Source organism: Phaethon lepturus, unplaced genomic scaffold, assembly GCF_000687285.1.
Source record: "Phaethon lepturus isolate BGI_N335 unplaced genomic scaffold, ASM68728v1 scaffold9945, whole genome shotgun sequence".
NCBI classification, from domain to species: Eukaryota; Metazoa; Chordata; class Aves; order Phaethontiformes; family Phaethontidae; genus Phaethon; species Phaethon lepturus.
This window is the reverse complement of record NW_010542675.1, coordinates 17,530-44,379: the sequence shown is the minus strand read 5'-3', so window position 1 is coordinate 44,379 and position 26,850 is coordinate 17,530. Positions and strand designations below refer to the sequence as shown.

The 26,850-nt window shown below is 35.5% G+C and overlaps 1 protein-coding gene across 1 annotated transcript; it reads right to left on the bottom strand.

Moving 5' to 3' along the window:
* Positions 1–268: 268 nt before the first annotated feature.
* LOC104621585 (tyrosine-protein phosphatase non-receptor type 12-like) lies at positions 269–24,159 on the bottom strand (the record flags this gene model as incomplete). Its single annotated transcript, XM_010288108.1, has 11 exons — positions 24,050–24,159; positions 20,721–20,797; positions 19,593–19,688; positions 18,518–18,556; positions 17,650–17,721; positions 15,985–16,044; positions 12,453–12,595; positions 11,062–11,128; positions 10,364–10,441; positions 10,166–10,264; positions 269–354 (listed from the first exon to the last, which is right to left on the bottom strand). Coding segments are annotated over exons 3-11 (668 nt in total), but the record flags the coding sequence as incomplete, so codon positions are not given.
* Positions 24,160–26,850: the final 2,691 nt, after the last annotated feature.

Sequence of the window (26,850 nt, the reverse complement as noted above, 5' to 3'; positions counted from 1 at the left end):
ACATATTTGACTACTGAAGTGTTATGCTTGTCTACTCACATGTAGTCATTGCAAGATTGGTATATTCAAACACAGACTTTGCAAAGACATTCAATCTTACATTTACAATTTAGTCAGTTACAAGATTGCCATTGGTATTATTTTTATTTATAAATAGAAAAAACTGCAACTTAAAAGTCTTTATAGTATCAGTAGTTTTATTCTACTTTTTATTTATGAAGCATGCCAATCTGTCAGCTTAAAATAGTATATTAACACAGTTATCTACCTGCGGGTCCGTGGAGGCTTTGGTGGAGGAGAATCCTGTTTCCCAGCATCTGAAGAACTGACAGCATTCTCTGTATTATTTTCATCCTGATTAAAAGAAAAAGTTTTCATTCATGACTGTAAAGCTGATGCACACAATACTTAAACCGTAAGGTCCAAAGATCTAGAATTATAGTTGAAAATAATGTACAACAATATTACATATTTTTGGCTAGCATATAGAGATCACTTTCAAAATTCTACTCTAAATTCACAGTATTATTTTATATCTTGTGTATCCAACTTCAAATTTTTCTGACTAAACATTTTGTTTCGCATGTAATTGTCCAATCCACTAGAGAAAATTCTCAAAAGTTAATCTTTCAGGTTAGTAGTAAGCAAGGTCCCTTATGCCCCCCAAATTATTCCTATTGAAAGCATTTATTCTCCAGTCAGTCTAATTATTTTCACTTGTACAATCACTCCCATGAAGATAAGACTAATCTACAGTGCAGTAAGAAAATGAGGATTTCAGCTACTGTAAAGTGACAAGTGGATAAGATTTAATGCCTTGTTCTAAAACACTTTCAAATCATCTCCCATTGGTGTACAATGAAGTTTAACTCACTCAGCAAAGCATGAAGATTTTTATTTCATTTTAGGTGGACCATAAATAAGAGGTACTTTATATATGTATATATTTATAAATATATGTATCCATGCACATTTATATGTATATACATATAAAATATTGTTGTGGGTTAACCATGGTAGGCAGCTGAGCACCACAAAGCCACTTTCTCATTTCTCCCTCCCATCCCTGGAGTGGGAAGAGGAGAGGCAAGAAAACTTGTAGGTCAAGACAAAATTGTTTAGTAAGCAAAGAAGAAGTGGGAGAACAGAGAAAGAAAACAAACAACTGATGCAAAATGCCTATGCCCAGCCAAGGAGGACCTTAATGTTATTTTGCATTTAACATGTATTTTACCTAAAGGCTTTTCTTGCAGAGTTTTCTTTTGAAACGCAATTTAAAAAAAAAACAATCACAAACATCACTGAAGCTGTGTAATAGATTTCAAAGCACAACACCAGATTCAGGCAACAGGGTCTACTATCTGCCAGCCTACCTGTTCAGACTGGGTGACGGAGACTGACCTTCTCTGGTCTTACAAAACAAAAGGAAATTCCCCATTTACTTCTGCTTCAAACATGATAGTTGCATTTGAATTTGGTAAGCCATTTCAGCTTTGGAAGTAAATCATAACTAAGTTATCTCAACAGCTAACTACCCTCACTTAAATTTATATTCATTAGTTACATGTTTTTAATTTCCATTATTAGTCTTCAAACAATCATCGTATCACTGTGTGAGGAGTCTATTACCAAATTCTATTCCTCAGTGTACTGAAGTGAAGCTTTTCATGTGAAGAAAAAAATTAAATCTTGTAATTTTTCTTATTGTTCTTCACTAACCTCCCCCCTTAAGTAGCTGTCCAATACAATATTCCAGAAGTTCTCCAGCAGTTTTTAGGAATTCCTATTGTTCCTGTATCAATGGCTTGTGTTAGCCCTTTCAGACAAATTTCACAGGGAGTTCTTTGTCCTGAAGACCACTGGCTGTAACTATGAAGTTTGTTTTGGAGTGAGATTCAATTAGCAGATAAAAGCCACTTACATTTAGATGACCACAACTGAAGCTCCCACTGCAATCAAAGCTTGTTGGTTTTCATACAATCACATAACAGTTTAGGTTGGAAGGGACCTTTAAAGGTCATCTAATCCAACACCCCTGCAATGAGCAGGGACTTCTTCAGCTAGACCAGGTTGCTCAGAGCCCCTGTATTGACTATTGAAAGGCCGCAATAAGGTCGCCCCAGAGCCTTCTCTTCTCCAGGCTGAACAACTCCAACTCTCTCAGCCTTGTACTCACAGGAGGATCCTGTGAACCTCACAGGTCCTCCTCTGGACTGGCTATAACAGGTCCATGTCTTTCCTGTGCTGAGGGCTCCAGAGCTGGATGCAGGACTGCAGGGGCGGGGCTCACCAGAGCGGAGGGGCAGAACCCCCTCCCTTGACCTGCTGGTCACACTTCTTTTGATGCAGCCCAGGATACGGTTGGCCTTCTGGGCTGTGAGCACACATTGCCAGCTCATGTACAGCTTTTCATCCACCAGTAAGCGAACAGTCAACAAGCTGGGAATGAAGGCGACAGATCAGTTGGCCACACTGACTATATTTGGAGCTTAGACGTGTAGACCACATGCAATGCATCCGTTCCAAATCAAACTCTGTCCCTTTTTGTTTCCAGGTCTGAACCTTTACATTTTACAACATTAAAGCACACTCTTGCTCAACTTGCCAAACAGCCCAGACCTTTTTTCTATTTATGTCACAATACATTGTTTCTTAAAGTCTGTGTTGCTTCTATTAATAATGATTTTTTATTTTCCTTGTGTAAGGCATAAAAAACTAATAGTCATATCAGGTCAACTGATCATATTACACCTTACTGAACTAGGATTATTATCCATCAGTTGACTCTCAAAGTGTGGTGTACTGTGAACTATGTTTTAATACATTTAATGTACTGGCTTTTGTATCATTCTATCTTCTTAATAAACAACATTAGTTCCAAGTCAAATACCTTTAGATATTTATTGCATCAGCACTAGCTTAACAATCAATCATTCTCAGCAAAAAGTGCTGTCATCAAGACAGTGTCCAAAAAGTCACTGTCCAAAAAAGTAGAATGACAAAAACTGCTAATGAGGTATTAAAAAAAAAAGCATGAATGTAATGCTTGATCCATAAACTGAATGCAGGACTTCGTTACCTTATCTAGGAACAAAGGCATCCCTTTAAGCCCTTTGTCAGTTTTCTGTGACTTACTGAAAAACATTAAGGGCTCAAGGAACTTTTAAAATCTGGCTGCAAATTATTGCAGACGTGCTAATTAAAAAAAATCGTATTTTTTTTCCTAGTCATTGATGGAATGAAACATTACCATGTTATCTGGATATCCAACCCCTCTACCCTCCTCAAATACGCAGAAAAGCAATTTCCAGCTTTTTTACATCAGGTAATGGGTGACTGTACAGACCATTTTGCCCTTAACATACATGAGAATGAACGTTATTGCCCTTATTTAGGCAGAGTACCCCTCTGAATGTTGGTGCCAAAGATGCTGAGGCTCACAGTGTCCAACAGCAGCAATTCAGTTTCCCGTTCAATGACTTGTCATGCTCCTCCCTGCTTCCCCGAGTTGTGCAAAGTAAATTCTGATTCTCTCCCATATACAGTCATTACTATGGATAGCATCAAATGCATTGATATTGTACTAAAAAGGCCCCACTTTATCATAAACACAAGCAACTAGAATTGGAAACTAATGCAACTGCATCCTGAGAACAGAGCATGCCATTCGCCTTGTTTCAGCACCACAGCACATCCAAGTTTCATAAGGCAGATATTAGAAAGAGTGAGCTCCACAGGAGGAGTTCCTCCTCCTTATCACCAACTTCATCCTACAACAGATCAGAAAAGTATTCCAGTTCAGTTCTGCCAGTACAGAAGTTTTAAGGAACAGACTTATTTATGCACTCAATTTTCTAAAAGGTACTGGCAAGGAAAGGTACTGGCAAGGAAAAGGGTGTTGGCTGTGATGTAGACTAAGTTGTCTTGAAAACAAACCAGCAGCTCCATCCCTGTCCTTCTAAGTTTGTGAAGTGTTTGTGAACAGAATGTTTCCTGAGATATGCTTTTCTCCCAGGTGGAAGAAAAAGCCTATTAAAGAAGCTAACATATGTCAAAGTTTTTTTTAATATATGTATACAGTAAGAAAGTGTTTCTAGTTGAGACAGGCCGAAGTAGCTGAAGGGGCACTGCCATTTTTGCTACTAGTAATAAAATGTATGGACATATCTTGCAAAAATGTATATAAATTCAAATATCTGAGGCACATACACAACTACAGAGTTTACAAAACCAATTCTGTAAAAAAAAACAAAAACAAAGCACAAAAAACCAAAACCAAAACAAAAAAAAACCAAAACAAAACAAAACAAAAAACCCCCCCAACAAACAACAAAAACCACACACACTAAATGGCACTTTTACATTCAAGCCCAGAAGAGAAGTCAGTGGTTATCCCAACTTCATATACTGGGAAGGCTTCCAGCAGATATGTGTTCAAAAGCTTTCACTTCTACATTAGGTTAAAATCAGGATCAGTTCACTCTGTTCTAGTCACATTAAATCAGGAGGCAGAATGTTACAGGAATTATTGTCACCAAAAAGAGGTACTTCATGACTTTGCTTAATTAGCTCAATGGACTGATGTTTCTGTGACGGCTTCATTTACTTTTAGACAATTCATTCCCCAGTAAGAGAAGGATTTTTACTTCATGGGCTGAAGATGATAAATGTTTATAGTAGTAACCAAATGCACTAACCCAGGCAGGAAAGAAAACAGTGCTTGTATCACCCTTATGCTGCTGCAGTATTTTTAAGTAATCATGCTCAGTTACTACTAGATCTCTTCTTGTTTTTAAGTGAAGAAATACCGCTTGCTCAACTCTGAGCAAGTCTGTTACTTGTTCTCAGTTCTGTGTCACGAGAAATAGTGAACAACCAGTATTTTGAGGACCCTTGAGTGATACCAACTCACAGATTCACCCTTCTGTCATATATCAAAATAAGTGAATTGGCAAACATGCAGAACAACTAGCACTGAGCACAACAGAGGAAGCTCAACTGTAGAAGTGAATATAGGGTATCTCACTGGGATGACCACATCCGTTGAGAAGAGCAGATGGCAGTATTAAGAAAAAGCCTTCCAGCCTTCCTAATCACAGCTTATTGGCATCAGTCAACACTCTCTTGCTTCAACAGACAGATGTTGCATTCTCAGGCAAAATACAATTTAAAAAAGTATCAGCTTAGAAAAACCAGGACAACATACGTAGTTCACAAGGGTCATCATATATATATATATATTTTTTAAATGGATTAACAAATGTGCAATTCAGTCAAATAAATTTTCAGTGCAGCACCCTGCTTTCTTACAGAAGATACCTATCCTGTTGTGGCAGGCTTCTCACTATAAGAAAATATAAGCATTAACAATACATGGATAAAGAAAAAAATAGGAGCTTTCCCCAACCTTTGCCTCTACATGCATCAACCACGGAACAGTTCCAAAGTCCGTGTTTATTTGAAGGAGCAACTACTCAGATCAAGTGAAAATGCCCATAGTTAGGCATTTCTAGGTACTCTGTTAAAGTACACATATACATACCCACACACATATGTGAAATGTGTGTTTATCCATCTATGAAAGACTACATTAACAAATGAAAAGACCATAACGTCAAATTCTTAGAAGTATAGGCTACTTCTAGTCTACAATAACACAGAGTAATTCATGTTCCTGTGGTACTGCAGAGGAACAAGGAATTCTTATGGCAGATGTAGCGTCTGAATTCCACTTAGTTAAGGTGACCTAAATGGCGCTAATCATCTCCCAAGGGAGGGTCTTTTCCCCACCTACTTCCTCCAGTGGCTGAATCACCAAACGCAGCTGTCACTAACTTGGAGCAAATAGAGGAACACAGTTTCAGACTGTGATTTCACAGGCATTGCCGACAATTCAGAACCTTTTGCCCAGGAATTGCAATGCATAATTTTGTTCTGGAACTCACAGTGGAAATATTTCATGTCATTCAGAAGCTTTTTGTACTGGTAAAGTACTAGAAAATTTAATGCAAAGACTCTTCCAGAAGTAATCTCATGGTTTCCCTTAAAAGGAATTGAGGCATTCCTTTTTCCCTTATCATAAAGCAGCATGGGAACCAGCTGAGCATCAGCAGATAAATACTTCAGACTGAAACGACACACTCAGATAAAATAAAACTTTCCAAGCATAGGCAACAAGATCTCTCCGAACACATATATGATTTTTTAGAATGTCTTTTCACTTAAGAGTTTCCAAATCACTAACGCTTTGAATACCAACATTCTTCTTATAGCAGCCGATTCCTCTACAGCTTCTAAAAGTGCAATCAACTGCAGCAACAGAATCCTGTCACTTTTACAGGAAGAAATGCAAGAGATAGGAAAGTACTAGCAATGCCATATTTTGGGGAAAGTGTTTTACCCTTATCCACTAATAGAAGCTTGTATTAATAAACAAGGACTTGCAGTACTGTAACTATACATATTCACAATATGTATAACTGCAATAGGACTATATAGTTAATACATTATACTATATCACATGTGCATTTTCCACATGGTTTTGAATCCTTCTATCAAATTCTAACAGAAATTCTAACCCTATTATAAGTCTATTTTAAAACACTGCATGTGTTTTTTTGTTGATTTTTTACAGTATTGTTTCCAGCAGGGCAAAGCTGGCAAGTTCACAGGAACACACGCTCAGGACTGTGACTAAGCTACTTCCCTATGAATACTGCTACTCACTGCCAATCAGATTAACTTTTTACTGTGATGTTCCTGGCAAACACCGCATGCAAAGCTTAGGTAACTCAACTCATTTCAAACACTGCTTGAAATGGGAAAAGCAATTGGACAACAAAACCATGAAACCAACCCTACAGAGTACTCCAACTCTTCAGAGTACTATCAAAATATAATACAAGAAAGATGAAAGAAAATTTGCTCTTCAGTTCAGTAGTATCTCCTATATGGCTAACATTAATATATCCAAAGCCCATCCTTTCATTTGGAAGTTTCCCCTGAACATAATTAAAACCCTTCACATGTACACTATTCCATAGTTGCTGTAGCATCTGCAAGCAGAGTAAGATCTTGGAAGGAACCATAGGATATTACAGTATGTTTATAAAGTTATTTGAAAACTTTCTGCATCAGAGTTTGTTTCCCTTTAAAAACCAAACAAACTTTCTGGGATGTATCTTAGTTAAAAAACTAACTAGAACACTTCTGGGGAAAACCAGATGTTATATACAACAGATGCTACATAACAACCTCAGAGGTAAAATGGGAGATTTTTCAGAATAGCAAAAACACTGTCTCAAGTGAGCCTCAAAGTTTTGAAAAACAGGTTAAAACTACAAGCAGATATTTAACTGGATATATGAGGTAGAAGACTACCTTACAAAAACAAAGCAGAAGCTAAGCCTATGCCAGTTAATTCCCTGAAGGCAAATTTCCTAACTAACAAACAAATAGTAGCAAATTTGTTTAAGTACCCAACTTTTTGATACAGGAACTTTTTACCTATGTGACTTTTTTCCTCAACCTCCCTGCAAAAATGTGCAAGCTACAATATGAAGAAGCATCGTTTCCTAACACAAAAAAGGCTGTACCTAGTCAGACTGAAACATTAATTTTGCCCTGTTTCCAGCCGTGACAAAAAAAAAAACCAAACAAAAAACCAAACAACAAAACAAAAACAACCAACTTACAGGTAAGAATAAGGACAGAGCAGGCATGCAAGGATCCTTCCCTAGGATGTTCTCCAACAGTTTGCAACTCTGGAATTTCACAGGTCAGAGGTTGGGCAAATTTACGGAAGAAGATTCCAAGATGATGAGACATTCACCTCAAAGCTACAGGCTTTCAGCTGCAAGGAGCTCTGCAGTTTCATGTTGCATGAAGAACTATCTCCTTTTATATTAAGTCTGCCAGGTCTCACTGATATCCTTTAGGAAAGGTTAACAGAAATCAGCTTTTCACTGCTACTAAACCTCTATCATACCTAACTTCAGCCATTTCTTTTCCAGCTCAATCTGGTTGTTCTTTAAATGGAGCCTTCTGACACCTTTGATCCTTCTCCAAATTTTTAATGCTTGAATTCTGTAATATACTTTTGAGATAAGCAGACCAGACGTGCAGACAATATTCAAGTTGCAGGGTATCCACACAATGACATTATGTTCTCTGCTCTTATTAGTTTCCAAATAATTGCTGACATTCAATTTCTTTTAATATTTACTGATTATAACCAAAATCATATTCAAGCAAAACTCACTCACACTCCCACCGATACTGCATATTCAGAGTTGGGATTTCTCCCTGACTCACTCCCATGCACATTATCTACCCGTAATCCATTTGCTCTTGTTTTATTATTCAGTCACTCAAATCTCTTAAGATGTGCTACAGACAGCCTTAGTTACAGATACTGTGTCACGTCCTTACTCAGATGTTCTGGAATACACATAAATAAGAGAAATTTTTTGATTCTATGTATGATCTGACCAGTGTCAGCACTCTAAGTCAAATAACCAGAAGATACAGTAGACTGATCTGCCTATTATTTATGACCAAAACTCAAGTAATTAGGAATCTGCACATTCCAAACCCTATCATGATCATTTCTCAGAAATAAAATGAAAATTCACAGACCAGCTAGGCTGAATATCCAACAAACAACAAATGAAAACAGCCTGCCCTATCCATATTGCATTTAGTCCATCAGGTTTGCCATCATGACTGAAGACCTCGGAACTATTGAATGAACTGTTATAAATTCTTATGAGTTAACAGTAGAGTAATATGCCTTTTGTCCAAGAATGAAAAACATCTTAAGCTTCCTAGAAAGCACTGTATAGAACAGCTAAACCCCTAAAATTAAAGGGATGCTTATTAATAAAGGCAGATTTAAAATTCCTTCCAGAGATTTCAAAGGGTCCTGAAGATACTAATACTCCCCTCTGGGGAGTTGTAGTGCCTACAACAATTAGGTACTGAAGGGACAGATAAAATTACTGAATAAACAAAACACAGTCTGAGGACGAAGTGTGGTACGCAGTTCTGAACTGTGGAAGAGAGAAAGAATATATTTATCCAAAAACCCATTTTTCACCTACTGCCCAGTAATAGCCAAGAAAACATATCTGAACATGAAAAAGGGAAAAAAACCTAGGGGACATGAAATTTTAAGTGGAAGGACAGAAAGACAGACAAATCCTCAAATACCTTGATAAACAATGAAGAATATTATTTTTCTAAGTTTTTTTTCCCTTTGTTAAAAGGGTAGAGCATGAAGCTTTCTGAAAGCTTTAAATAATGAAAGGCATTTTTAAGCTGTTTTTCTTTCCCCCAATCTGTTCGAGTGCAAACACTACTTCAACACAATATGAGAACTTAGTAAGATCATTCACTGCCAGTCCTGCTCAACTCCATCAAGGCTGTGTTGGGCCAAGACCAAAGTACTATGCAACAACATGTAATATCAAAGTCTCAGTTGAAGAGTCAGATCAATGCTCATCTACTGGTTTAAAATTGGGCCCAACACCACATTGCTGGGAAGGAAGAAAAGGAAACTCCAGTGAAATTTTTCCCTTTCAAGATTTTAACCTAAACATAGATCAGATAGAAGTCATCTATATACACATATGTCTATATTTATTTATATTTATATGTGTATATGTAGGCTGGAGTTTTGTTTTTAACTTGCTCTTTATCATACTGTTTAGTAAGTAATTTGCAGAAGGTCAGCCTTAGACAAAATTTCATTTGCTGCCAATATATCAGAATTGGGGTAAGTACTGCCAATCAAAGCAACAGATCAGCTTGTCAACTATTGCCACCTCACTAAGGTAAGGGCATGTTTCACAATTTAAATATTTGAGTCCTGCATTTCACCCATACTAGAATTCCTTCTATTGCTTCCCCCATTGCAACTGCATTTGGTATATGTGGTAAATATCCCTTTAATTATCCAACTCAGCTTTTCCAACCAAGTCCTCAGTGTAAGTTAAGTACAGGCTAGCTGTCCCTACTCAGCAAAAACCACTTGTAGTCCAAACAAATTCTGTATGTGTCTAAACACCACTGAACACTTAACTTCAAAAAACAGACTTTACCGGAGAATCTTGATCAGAAGGTAACAGCTACAACTAACTGAAACTCATACAGGAAAGACACATACCACTCCATCTGCAATCTTCCAGTCCGCACAACTTTCGTATTTTTGCAGTTGCTTTTCAAACAGTTGTGCTATGGCTCGATGGACAAGTTCATACTGCTCCTATAGTAAGTTACCAGATAAAAATTAGTGTATGAAATCTTTACAAAGAATGATGGTATATTATCATATGATAAAAATTCTTTTTAAAACAAATTATACCTTTGTCTGCACTGCAGAATGCCTTTGTGTCCTCATTTCCTGTATTAAATTAAATACATTGAATTCTTCAGGTATTTTCTGAAATATAGAAGGAAGTCAATTACAATGACATAACTGTTTGTCAGAACAGCAATATAAAAGCTGTTAGACATAAAGTATGTTTAACTTTTGCAGGTAAAGCCCGTCTGTTCTCTACATTGCAGCTATTCAACTTTTTTTTTAAAAAGCAATTCCTCTCCAGAACTGGGTTTAAACATTTGATTTAGACCAGATGAGAGCATTTCCAGTATTTTGATAATGAGACATCCAATTAAGGCATTAATACAATACTGCAAAGTTAATGGTGCTTCATAACCTGAAAAAATGCAGAATGAAGTTATCCCTGTATATATGAAATATCAGGCTTTAGGAGCTGCAAGACTAAGCAGAAACAGAAAAAGTTGAATTCGAAATCACTTCATATTGAAATAAGTTTAAAAAAATTAGAATTCTACGGTGACTTTTTAGATAAAAACTTGCTGTCAAAGCAAAGTATGTTCATACTGAAGCATGAATGCAATGAATCTAAACATTCAACCTGTCAAAAGAGTTCCCAAATGTCTTAAACATTTGACTATTTTAGAATATTTGGGAGCTCAATCAATCACTGTTATGAAATGATGGAATGCCACAAAATTTCTTCTTCTAAGATTCCTTACCCCAGCTTTAAGCAAATTCCATGTATAATCTATGGCACAGATGGCTCCTGTTCTTCCACACCCTGCACTATGAACATAAACAGTTAGGTGTGTTAGAAATTTTAATTTGTTAAAAACACACTATAAGCTTTATATTTCCAGAGGTCACGTGAAAAAAAAAAAAATCAAAATCTCTTGACTATCATTAAGCTCACTCAACCTGACACTGTAGTGTCTTAAAAATAAAAAAAAATTACCAGTGCAAAATAGAGCTTTGAAGTTTTTTATGCAAGTTTTTCATAGCCAGTTGGAACTACATCATGAAAGTTGCTTCAATGCTGACATTTTTATTGCCTCACACTATTCCTAGTTGCCACTGCTTCAGCAGCAGGGATTTTGTCCAAGTTTAATGATAGATATGTTAAGTGGCAGAACAGAATACATTTAAAGACTTCCCATGTTTTTCTGATTTAGTATCATACTGTATTTTGTTTTTCATCTAAAAAACTTAAAACCGAAATTTATAAAAAAATGGCAAACTATCACATTTATTCTTCCTTATAGTATGAATTTTTCTATTTTACACATAAAGAGTTATAATGCATGCGTATTTATTACATAATTATATTGTTGTAAAGAACCAACTTTCACAACTGTATTGACATTGAAGAGAAACAGGACAAAGTGAAATGGATTTCAGTGCTAAGTTAGTAAGACCCAACAATTTAACATTTCCTGGCTTAGGAATTTGAATTCAGTTTTTCCTGACATATAATACATTAACTTTTGTTGCTTTAAAAAGTATCAAATATCATAGACAAGAACTTTACAGAGAGACTGTCAGAAACGGTCAATTCACCAAAACATTTTCATAGCAGTTTAGTTTCAACAGTCCTTCTGTTAGCCAAATTTCAAGTCAAAGACAAGACTGCTGCTCAGAAGCAAAAACTTACCAATCGAAAACCACAGCCTACTGCTTAGAGATCTTTTTGTCATATTAGAGGACAGACAGAAAAGTTCTTAGGTAGTGATGTACCTGGTCTGTAGTCTCTCCTATTGAGAATGGAACCTTCACTCCCACATGTGATTTGCAATGACCTTCAAAGTCTATTTTGTCTTAATGAGGATTTAAATGTCTTAAGAACCACAAAACGGTTTCCCTTGTAAAGACTAATTCTTTTCTGACTGATATTCTGTCTTAAACTCAAATTTCACTGTGGCACAAGTTTTAAGACAACAAAGACTATATGATTTTGAGCCAACTTCTGACATGAAGAAATACTCCTTTCTAGAAAACTAAAATAGATAAATAAATAAATTCTGATTTAAAATCAAACTACTGCATTTCATACCAAAAGTCTAGACAAAAAACTTAAAACGTATAAACTTAAAAAAATAAAAATATTTGATACCTGCAGTGTATGCAAATTGGTACATCTTCATGTTCTTGGTATTCTCTCATCAAGCTGATCATGTCCAGTATAGAATCAAAAGATGAAGGGACATCGTGGTCAGGCCAGTTAACATAATGAAATTGATAGACACTACGAGTCTCCTAAGGGAGAGGGAAGAAGAAAGGTGTTAATGATAATACATATTTGAGGAGTTTGTATGAAATAATTAATTCTATGCATCTTTACTTTTTACATGATTAAGCGTGGACAAGCAAAGCCATTTACTGTACAAAAAAACCCCTACAGCTTATACCACTTAGAAAAACAAAAGGGAAATTCTGGAGTAGTATTTTGAATCCTGCTAATGTATAGGAGAAAGCACTATGGGACAGTTCACAGAAGTCCCTCTCTATAATATATGAGGACCCACAACGTTGCACTGTGTTAAAAGATTCTACATTCTTACAGCCTTAAACTTTGAAAAAGAAAGAAAAACCACCATGAAAGATTCTCTTTCCAATTGTACTCCAGTAGCTTCCATTGGAAAAAAATTGGTGTGTGGGTGCTTTGTGACATTACAAAATAAAGTGTGTGCGTGCATGTGTGAGCGCACAGAAGGAAATTAAGTAAATGAAAGAAATAATTCAGACCATATCTAAATATGCAACAACAGTAGGTACACTTTTATTCTAGTTAGCCTATGTTACAATAGTACTAAAGACAAGGTAAGAAGCAGGCTTTAGAACAGTCTAGTTACTCAGCTCTCTGAATCCCTGAAAGGCTAAAGCTTCTTTCTCATCATTATCCAAACCATCTGCAGTATAGCTAGTTCTACTGCACCCTTCCATGCTGCTGTCACACCTCTGGATTCTAGTATACCCTCAGAGTAATGTACTAGAGAGGTGTATGAATCTTTTGATCAACGTTACAGGTTACAAGTTTCCACACCTATTCTGCCTTCTGTTTAGCTATTTGAGAAGCAACACAGTGGGCCTCTTGAGCATGGAAATTTGTATTGTCTTCCAATGGAACCAACTCTTTTTGATGCTTTACTTTTGCCAGACCTGTGGAAGCGCTGTAGCTATTAAAAACAAGAGAAAATGCATCCTAAGAAAAGAAATTTTAAAGATCCAACTGATTATGTAAAACCTATGTTATCAGCGAGGAAGAAAAGTCACAGCTGCCTATTAAGGCCCACGAAGAACTTTCACTTAATTACATTTAAAGATACAAACCCAGTGATTTTTCACATTAGCAGAAATGTCAGGAAAAAAAAAAAATCTGGATTTATACTTTTTATATGGAAATGAAAAATGAAAAGGGACCTTCATAGTCCTTTTTTTACTGCCACTTTTTAAGAAGGAACCTGGTGTTTTAGCTTAAAATAAACTTCAAGCTTCAAACTGGCCTTCCTCCTAGAACCTAGGATAATTTTGTATACTTATATGAATTTTAAATTCTTTTCCGTAGTATTTTGTATGATAATCCGCTGAAAATTTTACAAAGTGACCAAACTTTTCATTATTCTGGAAAAGCAGAAAGTGAACTTAAAAGAATATTACTTTATACCACCAATACACATCTTCCTCACGAGTTCAAGGCTACACCTAGAATGCTTCGAAGTAAGATGAAAAGTCTGTAATTCATTACCAAAACGTGTGCTCACAGAAACCCTGAAGCAATTTTGCTAGGTAAGGCTGAAGAAAAATCATTTTATCAGCTGCGTAGGTTGAATAGCAAAATATCTTGTTAATCCTTTCAATTGTATTACACCTTAAAGGAACATAACCTTTGGGCTCTGCTAAGATCAAAAGCATAATGCAAACCGTAGCTTTTTGTTACTACTGAAGTTTTTACGTAGTACACAGGCACCCCATAAAAATTAAGTGGAACAGAAGTCATGGAAGTCAAGTAGCCAAACATGAGTTGCATGTATAGTATATGCAAGCAAAATATAAATTAGCTACTGTTTCTGAAGTAACCAGTTCTCATGATATTCAGGTATTAAAAGTAATGTAGGTTCTGCTTTGGGGTTTTTGATTATCTCTTCTGTTCTGTTTTTAATTGCACCGTTTCTAAAAATGTTGCAAAACCCACACTTGTTATGCAGTTGATTTCTGCTATCTAAAAAGTTTCATAGAACAGTCAGTTACGAGCATTCAGGACACACTAACAGAAATAAACTGATTAAGTTCATGCATCCCACTGCAAGCACCTAGCAAGCTACTGCAGACAAAAATTACACCCCAAAATTACCCCCATCATGACTAACCAGTTTTCATAACTGTTGTAGTATCAGTTGTTGAAATGGAACACAGCATTGCTAAAGAACACATAACCATAAGTGAGACTAACCTGTAATAAATAATTTCTTAAAATAGTTTGCCAATTAAAATGACAGGTATTCTGTAAAACAGACTGTCAACTTTCATGTTTTTGCAGGACAGCTCTACACTTATTTTTATTTACTGACATTTGCTTTTCAGAAAATAGTCACCTCAAATCTGACACTTAAGTATAAGTTGCAAGAAAGGCTTAAACCATTCATTCTTAGTCACATGAGAATGCAAGTGCTCTTCTCTCACTAAAAATATGACAATTTTCACAATTAACATTCAGTTTATGAATTAGGTCTCATGTTTTACAGCAGTTTGTGTCATAAGTTTTCACTAAGATGAATAAACTCCATTTCTTCTATAAAGAGATTAATCTTAACCATTTACAGTTGCCAACTTAACAAATAGTGTAAATGAATTTGTTTACCAGAATACTTGTCTGGTAAGCCACTTCTACATTTTGAACACTAGGATATCAAATCTTCAAGAATCCAGAAGTCTTGAGCTCACTTTTAGAAGTACATTTCTACCTTGACCCCTGAATATATTACATTTAATTCCCCCATGCAGAAGTTCTCCAAGCAAAAAGACAATGCAACTCAATTTAATCAAGAACATTCCATATTTTTCATATCTATTTCAATTCCAAACAGAGTAACTTTACAAGCTAGAGTGAGAAAGTTTGGGGGAAAAAAGAAATCATTAGTTGTCATTCTTGCTTTATTTTTATTTGGCAATACAAGTACATGAACGGGCATCAGAAATATCTTTTAACATTGTAAAACGGTCTTGACAATAAAAGAAAGTATAAGGCAAACTGTAACAAGTACACATACTTCACCCAAAAAGAAGCTAACTACAGGAAACAGGTTTTTTTGGTAAGTTTGATTCCGTTTGTCATCATATTTTCAGTTGGGGTATACAGTGAAATTCTCCTGGGGTGACAGAAGCTTTCTAGTTGCTAACACATGGTATTGAAAACCATCACACACCTTTGGCTAACCAAGAACATACATAAAAGGCAAGTAAAGAGTTTCACTACTCTTTTCTTATATACTAAGCTTTTAACATCACTTCTAAACTTGATGATTTACATATGTACAGAATGAGCACCTAAAAAACTGAAGATATTTTCATGAGTTTCCTCCACTGTATCACTTAAGAGATCTCTGAACAACCATTAAAGTTGAGACCAGAAGTGATCATATACTTACATTCTGAAATTCAAGTAATAATGTTCTAATGAAGTAATCTGTTCTTGCTTGCTCAGCTTCCTAAACATGAGAAAAGAGTAATGAATTGGAAAAGATCAATATACAGCATACAGGATATAACTAAAAATCCAAACTTTAAACTCCGGTGTCTTTTTTTTAATTTACTGGGTTTGTATCTATGATTTCACCAAAAGATGGGCAATCAAAACATTGATTTTAAAACAGCAGCAACTTAGCTTGCTACGTAAGATATCTGTGAAAGATGTTACTTGTACTTAAAATAAAAATGTGAGTTTTCAAACCAATAAGTATACACCCTGCTCCTGAAACCATCAATAGAACTTGTAGTAGTACAAGTAAAACCTTGTAAAAGTACTTCTTTTGCTTTATTTCTCCATACATTTATTTAATTCCCAGATTGCCTTCCACAGCCATCCTTCTATAATACTTCTGCTGTATAAACTTCAGCCTCTTAGCACTCTATCCTGTGACATCTCCTTTCATTTTTTTCCTTCCATTATTTTCAATTAAAGGTGCATCTGAATGGATCATTGTGATTATCTTCATTGTGGCCAAAAAGCACAGCTTCTAGGCTCCCAGAATTTTCAAATCTGCCTTTGGAACATCAAGGAAAGTTTATACTGTAGACACCAAACAATATTATCGTACTTAAAATATCACTTATATCACACTTTGAAGATGCCTTTGAAAGATTAGCATCACAGCTTCTCACAGGTGAATTTAGGAAACTGTATATATTCTTTAACATGTTCCTATCTACTACTGGGAATTTACCATGAAAAATGATTGCAAAAACCTATTGGAGTATACTGTTGTGTGATGCTGAGATGACAGGTGCCAAAGGAATGACTACTCTCAATTCCCTGCCGTGCTTGGTGTAGGAGATATCCACAGACCCTCTTCCTGCCTATTAATCTGCCAGAAATCCTTATGTTACCATTTATAAGCAAGTATCAAAACTGGAAGAGGCTCTCAATAGTTACACTTAGAGATCAGAAGTCTTGATAACACTGACACAACATGCAATGAAAACATTCAGGTTTCCTCCGTCTTTCTGGAACCACAGCTTACTTGACAGTTACCCCCCGGGAATCCTCCAGGAAAAGATTGAGACCTCATGGCGATCTGCTACTCATTTTTGTTTTGATTTTAAAAGCAACAATAGACGCAAAGGAAGTATTTTCATATAAATCTGTATCTGTTACCGACAGAAACAAGCTAAAAAAAAAAGTTAGTTCAGTTTCCCTTTTCTTTATTCATGCTAATTAACTTTATGTAACTTCAAGAAAATAACCTAGTCCAGTGTTACTTTCATTCCTCATGCATATCCAAAACGCACAAAAGTAATAACAGAGAGAAACAACTGCTTGAATATTATTTGATTTCTTGAGTATGGTACAGACATCCAAACGTACATCATGTAAAGCTAAAGAAATGACACAAAGATGCTAGACCAATGTACACCGGTTCCTTAAAGAAAAACAATTATGGAGGATTCAACACAGCTTAGATATACACATTGTTTTCCACTGTCTTTGTGCAAAAATTGGTACCAAACAATTAAAAAAGCATTTGTAGAACAGTTATTTTAAGTTACAAAAGCATTAAATACTTCAAAATTAATTTATAAAGCTTTATACTTACACAAGAAACACGAAATGGTCCAAAAGTTACAGCTGCTTCTCCATATAGAGGCCAGTAACGTTCACATTTTTTCTGTTAAAACAAAGAATCCTAATTTAATTCATTTATAGCACTGAAAGATAATGATTAACAGAAGAAGAGCAGACAAAATTATAATCTTGAATGCCTTATTCTCTCTCTTATTCAGTGTTTTTCCTTAACATCTGCCTACTGGTGCCTTGCTGGACTTCTTTTAAGATAGTAAAACATCTTTTATTTTGGATACCAAAAGAAAAACAAAACTGAAAACGCAGATGATCAATAAATACAGCCAAAATACACTTTGTAAAGTAGGACATGAACTTCATGACTGCCTACTTATGCACAAGCACACATCATACAGCGGGAAGTCATAAGAGCTAATTCAGTTTTTTTGTTTTACTTTGGAGTTCACAATTCTGGACCACATTTTTTTTTCCTTTTCAGCACATAAGATTATATCAGACATTTAAGATAGATTGTTTTTGCAGCTGTATCAATTCACAGGAAATTCTGAGAGACTCAGGATTGATAATTGGCCTACATGCCACAAAGATAGATTTTTTTCCATAATGACATGACCAGAAACAGACCATAGGTACAGTTCTGTATACAAACACATATATTCCACTGAGATGACACCTAAATAATCACGTAACACTATAAACGGAGCAAAGAAAAGCAGTCACATTCACTGTTTTCTATGCATACAAATATAAGGACAGGCATCCACATTCAACCTGACAGATTATTTTTAGTTATGGATTTGGCATATGAAGCTTCACAGGTATTGGCATATTGCCCTGCATGGGCAATACTCATCTAATTTTGTATTTAGTATTTTACATACCCTTCCCATTTCAAATTCTCGACAGGCCATGACAATTATCTGAAAAGAAAAAAAGATGCTTGGACTTAGCTGGTTTTAGATCAAGTAAGTTCACCAGCACTTCACTGCTTGCTTCTATCTGGGCAGATACTGGTACTCCTTAATTGCTTACTACTGAAGAGACTAATTAATACTATTTTTTAATATTAATAGGGTTTTTTTACTATTTTTACTACTAATAATTTACTACTGATAAAATAGTCCCCAAGTTTTATCCTGCACAAAATAATCTAATCTAAACACTAATACAACATTTTAAGGCTACTTAATTTGAATTCACTGCAATCCTGTACAAATACCTTATTTATTCAGCCTGACTGTAATGTCTAGACTTCATCACAAAAATATAGAACAATATTGCCAACTGGAAGAAACACAGCTATATTTGCTTAAAATGACATAGACTACTTAAAATACACGCAAAAACTGAAGGTATTTCAGATAAACTAATGTGAATAGCACAATAAAAATACACTAACAGGTAAGCTATTTGTTACAATAAGTAACTATGATTTAAGTGTCTGATAAAACAAAAAAATATTTTCAGAAACAATATGTTGAACATAACAAACTTTAACAGTACTTAAGAGTAAAAAGCTATTGTCAGGAGTTAAAACAGATATAAAATATATAAAACAATAAGTAACCCAAAATTAGCATAAATAGAAAGGTAAGCTTTTATATTTTTTGTTTCACATGCCGCTTCTGTATCCGATTTCATCAGTTCACATTAAGTCAGAGTTGTAAGGTCTCCTACAGGACAGATGTAACCAAGCACCAACCTATTCATAAATATGCATAATTTTATTGAATGAATACGAAATTATTACTTCGAATTTACATTATTAGCTTGAATAAATAATATTAATTATATATAGAATGCTATTTAAACTACAAAAAACAAGATTTGAGAAGTAAATGGACTAAATCACTGTCAACATTCTTGATAATAATAGCCAGCTCAGGCAAGAGATACACTATCACTGTGCCATGAATTAAGGTAATGCCCAATTTTGGTTTTTAAGTAGGTACTTACGGCAACATTGTATTCCCATATCATCCTCCAGAAGTCTATTACTGTATTTGCTAGTGGTCCCTGGGTAGCAACATATGCTTTTGGCCCATGTACTCCCTAGGATTGCACAAAAGAACCATTAATGTTTATAAATAAAATTTATCTGCACTGAATAAAAAAGACTTTAGGTTATAATAATGTAAAATTAGAGGGGGGGGGGCGGTACAACAGGAGGGTGAATATGAAATACGAGTCCCATTTACATTAGTGGGAATTTTGCTGGCGATTTCAAGGGGCCCCAAGATTATAACAACTACTGTGCTGCCAGAGACTGTAACAGAAAATATTAAGTTTCTGTGTGTTCAGATTCTGAAGACTCCCTTTAAGGCTGCGTTTTCTTTGTTACACAAACACTTAATAATGAAAATTTGAAAAATCTTCCTGCTATAAAACACCCCCTTGAACAAATTTAAGTTCACAGTAATACTACGTTTCAAAAATCCCAAATTTTAAAATTTGTTTTATATAAAGCTTGAAGACATTTACAATCAGGTTTTCAAGCTAAACATTCAAGAGGTGAGATTTAAAGGAATACCTGTTTCTGAATAAGCATTACTGTGTAGAAGCAGCATCAGAACAAAGCTACAAGGAAAGCCCAAGACTTTGTTTACACTCTGAAGCAAGTGTAACAGGCTTTTAGCGAAATTCTGGCTTCCATTTAAGAATGTTAGATATACTTCCATTGCCACATTTCTGCCATGAACAGCAAGATTTGCCTATTAACGTACACGATATGTCAAATGCCTCATTTTTGATCCCTAGAAACAGCCTCTCTTAAAATTTGGTATTTTTAACACTATCAACTGTTAAAAGAATTGTAGCTGAATTTTCCCATGGTATAAATTCCAGTTTGGTTGCCTGTCACTTTAATATTAAGTATTTTATATTATATTTACACTTAGAATAATATTAAAACTTAAAAAAATGCTTTATAAATGGCATCATATTTGAAAATTTATTCCAGCCATAGTAAAGTAAAATCTTCCCTCACAGCTTTAAATTCTTATCTCAAACTGTAATATTAAACTGCACTGATATGAAATAAAATCTTAGAAAGAATGTAAGAACTGTTAAGATAGTAATACACACCTTAATAAAGTTTGCATTGATGTAGTCTGAATCTTGGGGGGGAGTTTTTAAGGTCAGTTTAACCCGGCTATGGTCAACTGAAAGAAGAATTGTATTTTTTTTTTTAAACAAGAATTACAACACATGTGAATCAATATGTAACAGTAAATATAATATCTATAGTACTTATTGTATCTATAGAAGAAATTAAGCATTAAAGAATGTTTCCCAAAGATAAGTCACACAATCAAGTCAGTCAATTTAATTTATAGGTAAACCAATGCAGGTCGGGATAAGCAGAGTAGCTCATACTGCAATGTGCTTCTGATGCTCAAGTTTACAGAGTACCAACTACTAAAATTGCAAAAGTGATTCATTAAAAAGGCAAAATTCTGTTAATCAAATGTAATCAAAATTGCAGTTTTGATTCACATAGTACAATATGAAACATGCACTGGCGTTTACTGCTCAGGCAGACTGATTTCTATTCCCCAAACACCAGGCTAGGCACTTTGCTGTGGCACTTCTAAACTAGAAGCAGCAGATTCCTTCATTTAGGAGGTTTTGATATTTCAGGTTTCTGCCTCAAGCACTACGGACTGTCTCAAAGAATGTTTCTTAGAAAAACAGCAGTTCTTTGGAGACAAAAATCCTCAGCAGTCTTAGAAATAGCCTTTATTACTTGTTGACAGAATAAACTAAACATCTTGGAATTCTTTTTGGCATTGAAAAAAAATTAAGCACATCTTTAATACAGAAACAACTGGATGATTCTTACTAAGAAGGAGGGTAGGTCGTTGGAAGGTTCACCAGTCCCTCCAGCTCTTGTTGATACCAACACTTCCTTGCTACCACATAAAAATAATTCAAACTATCTCTACAATAGAGGCTGTTTTAGTTGGAAAATCAGATTAAAAAATTATCGATGAACTGGGGAACTAGAGGTATCTCCAGAAACAGCATCTGCTCAAGCAATTTCTGTAACTTTCTGCTCTCAGAGTCAATTACTCAACCACAGAACAGCTGCTAAAACTTTTATTAGAGCTAAGTTCAAGAAAAAAGCATAAAGAACAAGTCTATTTAAAAAGAGGAAATATGATTGGTTTTTTTTTTTTTTGTCAAAACTTCGCTGGTAATAAAGCAGGGAACCATGCCCACAAGAAGTACATGCTAAGAGCTATTTCTATACAGAAAGCTCTTCCAAGAAGCTTCCAAGATACTCGCTTCCAAGATGGTGAAACTTTCTGCTACAGTTCTGATAATATGATTAAAATGTTTATGTTACCACGTAATGCTTCCTAAAAAAAAGCACAAGTGCAGATTACAAGACATTTAGACCACAGATCTAAAGACAACATACTCTCACATAAAGGCCTACAGAAACCCTTAAAACATATTACACTCATAATGTTAAAGCAAGAACACCTTATAAGCATGCAATGGTGTCACAGACTTAATACTAAAAACTACTTTTAAACAGCAGATCAGACTAAGTAAAGTGGGAGGCTAATGAGGGCTCCTAGTTTCCCACCACAGTAGATCCAAAATTCTAGAGCAGTTTCCAAGTGTCAACATTTCAAGCCTGCCTGTATCTGTCACAGCTCAGCTCTTTCCGAGTTTCAGGTCTGGAAGAGAATTCTCCAAGAAAAATCCTATTGCAGGTTCCAGGTTCAGAAGATTAAGTGCTTGGATATTCATACATAGCTTAAAGGCTCAGTTCACAATTACTAATTGGTGTCTTCAGGTAACCAGTGAACACCATATTTCATTTAACTATCATTTAGGATGGCTTAGTAAACTATAATGTGAACAAGCACGCATCTTTTACTATTAAGCCAGTATTGAGTTAATATTGAGGTACTGATCTCTGTTAGCAGTAACAATTTCTGATAAATACAGCACTAATCTCCAGTTAAGTTGCATTTCTAAGTTCTTTTCCAGATTTATAAAAGATAGGACAAGTATCATCCCCCTTCCTCCTCCAAAACATCTCCTGGCTTTCATTTCTGTCAAGCTGGTCTCCCATCACTTTACTGCTGGAATCTTTGGATGTTTGAAGATATTCTTGCTTTAACTGAAAATATACCTTCAATTTTCCTCAATGTCAGCTTTGAGGATCTGCGTACCCTTTCAGATCCAATGAGACAGCTTTTATTTTTATGTAGATGAAAAGAAATGCACATCTACCGTTCTGGTTGCAGCAAATCACTACTGAACTAGCTATTGTCTCATCGATTCAGCCTAGGTGCTACCAAGATTTTGCTATATTGTTCATGATCTACCAAAATGCTAGCACAAGAGAAAGCGTAACAACTCTTAACAATAACAGCTTCCCCTGCTTCACTCCATCCATGAAACATGCTTCCTCCCAACTAAAAAAAAAAACCCCACAGAAAAAACCCCAATGATAGTTAACTAATTTGCTGAAGTTGACCTTAGTACCACGCTACTCTTCAACATGTGATGTAGGTCATACATATATCCTCCAGCAAAATTTTAATACATGTGCCTTTCCTTCCTTGCAGCAGCAAGCACTACGCCCAGCTTGTTAAACAATCCAGGGCCTGTGGCTTTAGGGCACAGTTTACTGCTGGAAGTGTTGCTCCAAGCACTAATCAACAGTAAAAATTCCAGTGCTAGAGAAACAGAGCACACAGCTATACAACAATCTGAAACATGCAGTAATTCACTGGAGTTTATTACTAGAACATATTTTGAAAATGAAAGGTAATGATGCTTAAGACCATTTTCAACTCCAAGTTGGTTATAAACCTCCTAACACTTCTAAGCAGAGTAAAACATATCTGTTGCTTATCTTCTGGGATATGAAAAATGACATTTGTTAGAAGACTACCCTTTAATCTCACTGTCAGCTGATGATATTGAGAAACACAGTAAGAGTTGCTGAAATACATGGATGGCCTCATAAGCTACACAAAGTGAGCTTGTAACAGGCAATCTTGTCATTACAGATCACTGACCTGTTATATCCACTCACTGGTGGTTTTAAAATTTAAATTCTGCTCTGGCGCTTGTCTTCTGTGTTTGCACATTAAACAGAATTTCATTTGGGCTCTAGCAAAATACAAACCAAAGAACCCAGATGTCAATTTGATAGGGCTTGGGACCTAGCGTACATTTTATCTTTAAGTGATAGCTCTCCTAATAAAATAGACAAAGGTTCACTTACTTTGCTTTCCAAGTTAAAAATAAATTTTGTATGAAAGTTGTCTTTCAGCAAATTATCTCCAATTTTGCCTTTCAGTAATAGCTAAACAGTAAAATTCAAAATACATTAAGAATAAAAAATATTTGCTTTTGTCTTCTATTAACATGTAAATCAGACTCACATGGCAATATATCCTTATATCTATTCTTTTTAACATTTTCTTCTTTTTCTCCAGTAGCTGTTGGGTAGATCTTCTCTGTTCTGTATTTTGTTGATAATCTTCTTAACCTCTGAAATAAAACATTCCTGTTATATTTTCAAGTCTTAAGACAAGAGAAACATTACTAGGTATTAGCTTCATCAATGAAGTGTAAGATCACTGAAGAAATACTACTTCTCTCCTTTTACAATATTCACTACGACAAAGTTTATAAACCTAATTATTCAGTACTTTTAGCTCACCAGCATTTACAACCAAGTTGAAACCAGCTTTATACATCATAAGACATGGAACTTTGGAAAAGTCACTACAGCAGCAGTACGGAATATGGCTGTATTTTATTTAGGAAATACCCTGCCCTGTTAGGGAGTAACAACTGCATTAAGAATACCTGTAAGAAAGGAAAAATCTGTTATTGCTCAGAATACCTAGAGGAAGAGCACAGAGCAGGCTGGCTCAGGAACAGTTGTTAACAGATGGTACTTTGCTCTGAAACACATGGCCTCCAACACACCGACAACTGAACAGAAGGCAGAATCTCCTTCTTAACAGGTATCAACTCCTAACACCCGATTCCTGTTGAGTTTCTAGCACACCCAGAGAAAGGAGATCCCTGCCTCTCAGGTACAAGGTATTCGCAAATAAGATGAGTGACAGGAGGTCTGCAGTATTCACAACAATATGTCATTTTTTTCCCCTCAATCTATTTCAAATCTGAGAAATTTAACACAGTCAAAACCTCTAACAACAAAATCCAGCCCATGCCTTCCAGCAACACAGGAAATAAAAAAAGCAATACAGCTTTTATCATCCCATTCAAATTAGGTCTTTGCAACCTTAAAACTGAGGAAGAGTATAAATTCTCTTTATAGAGGAGGAGGAGCCACCAGTGCTTGTTATTTTAGATTCTGTAAACATCCAGATTTAGAAAGGAACCTTTAGAACTCAGTTAACTCTGGCTTCCAGCTAAAGATAGGTGGTCGCAAAACCAGCCACTCTACTGACACTGACATGGTGGTGATATATAAGACAATCAATAGGAAAACAGAGCTTCAAAAGGAGTTTAGCATTTCCATTGAGTGGTATTCTGCTCAGGTAGAAGGATAGATTTTGTTCATGTTCCCCTCACTCTATCTTTGATACTTGATAATCATCTTTGAAGAAGCAAAATGTTCATGGATTGCTTTATTTTGGGGAAGGGGAAGAATGGGGGATGTTGGTTGCTAGTTAAAAACATAAATCTTGTTTATCACTGACTATGCAACAACATACAGGCAGAAGGATATCGTAAGTGTCAACCCAAGTCCTCCAATAATTCTTCCTTTCCAAAGGGAAAAGAAAAACAACACACAAAATTCAGCATTTGTTACGTACAGAAAAACACATTCATAAAATTTGTCTGTATATAGTGAAAAAACAGCAAATTTTATGTGCAAATGTGAATAAAACTCTGCATTTAGTTGAATAATATGCATCTAATAATCTTTAAAAGTGGCATGTACCGAGGAAAATCAATGGCAAGGTACAATTAAAAAAAGCAAATCAAGAAGAACCAGTTTTCAGTCAAGTTACTTTTTTCTTCTCTGAGGATTTTATCACAGATTAAAATCACTGAACGCTAAAAACAGTAACAGAACTAGCATGCAGGGGATTTTTTTCTTCAAGTGCATTGCTCTTGAAAACCTTGCAATGGTAGTCAATGAAGAAAACACAGTAAATATTTGGAGGTGGGACAGTAAGTCTCTGACCACACAGTGATTGAAGTGCTAAATATATTATCTGTAAACATTGCTACAATGAAGAATAGGAAGATTCAATTCTTCAAGGACACATGAACAGTTACACGAAGCTTCCACACAGACTACACTCATCTTCACAACACTAAAAACAAACTCACAACATAGCGTGTATACATAGCAGGCAGAGAAATCTGGTTTGTAACATGGTACAGACATAAAGAATACCACTGCATACGGGAGACATACTGTCCTAGGTAACACTGCCCTTACCTGTGTCAAAATAAGAAATACTGCCTGTGCTAAGACTGAACACAACCAGGAGTCTAGAAATAGCAAAATAAATACACATAATTTAGCTATATCAGCTAAGAATTGCAAGACTGAGAGATAGTTTGAAATAGGCTATAAGTCTCCAATTTGGGCCAGGGAAAAAAGGCAAAGAGAAACAATGATACTTTCCAAACGTGGCCATCAATATGATTTTGTATATTGTTCCACGTCTCAACCTAGTTGTGAGTTTTTTGAATTTTTTTCCATCTTCCTGATTTTTATGGGACAAATGCTATGACTCTGCTTAGAAAAAGTAACAGAAGTTGAGAGAAAAAAATGACCTCTAAAAACCATGAGTAGAAGCACAGTTATTTTGCATGAGAAAGGATACACTTCCTCAAGTGTATCAAGAAAAAGGTTGGGCATCAAGAAGTACCCTAGGAAGATGATTCTTTTTGCTTTAGCCCATTTTAAAGGCATGCAGGAAAAAACACAGGTAAAACTTGGACCTATCATAAGCCAAAAAGGCTAGAGTGACTAGTACCAGCTTCCATTTTTTAGAAAGCGATGCTATGAGAATTCAGCATAGCCTTCACCCCTGCATGATTCAACAGCTGTACAATCTGCTAAACAGACTGGAAAGTAGGATTAGCATAGCCCAGATTCGAGGGAAAGACAAAATGAAATACAGGTTGACTTCAACACGCATCTGTTCCTAAAATACTTTAGGATCCATGCTTTTAATGCCTGTTT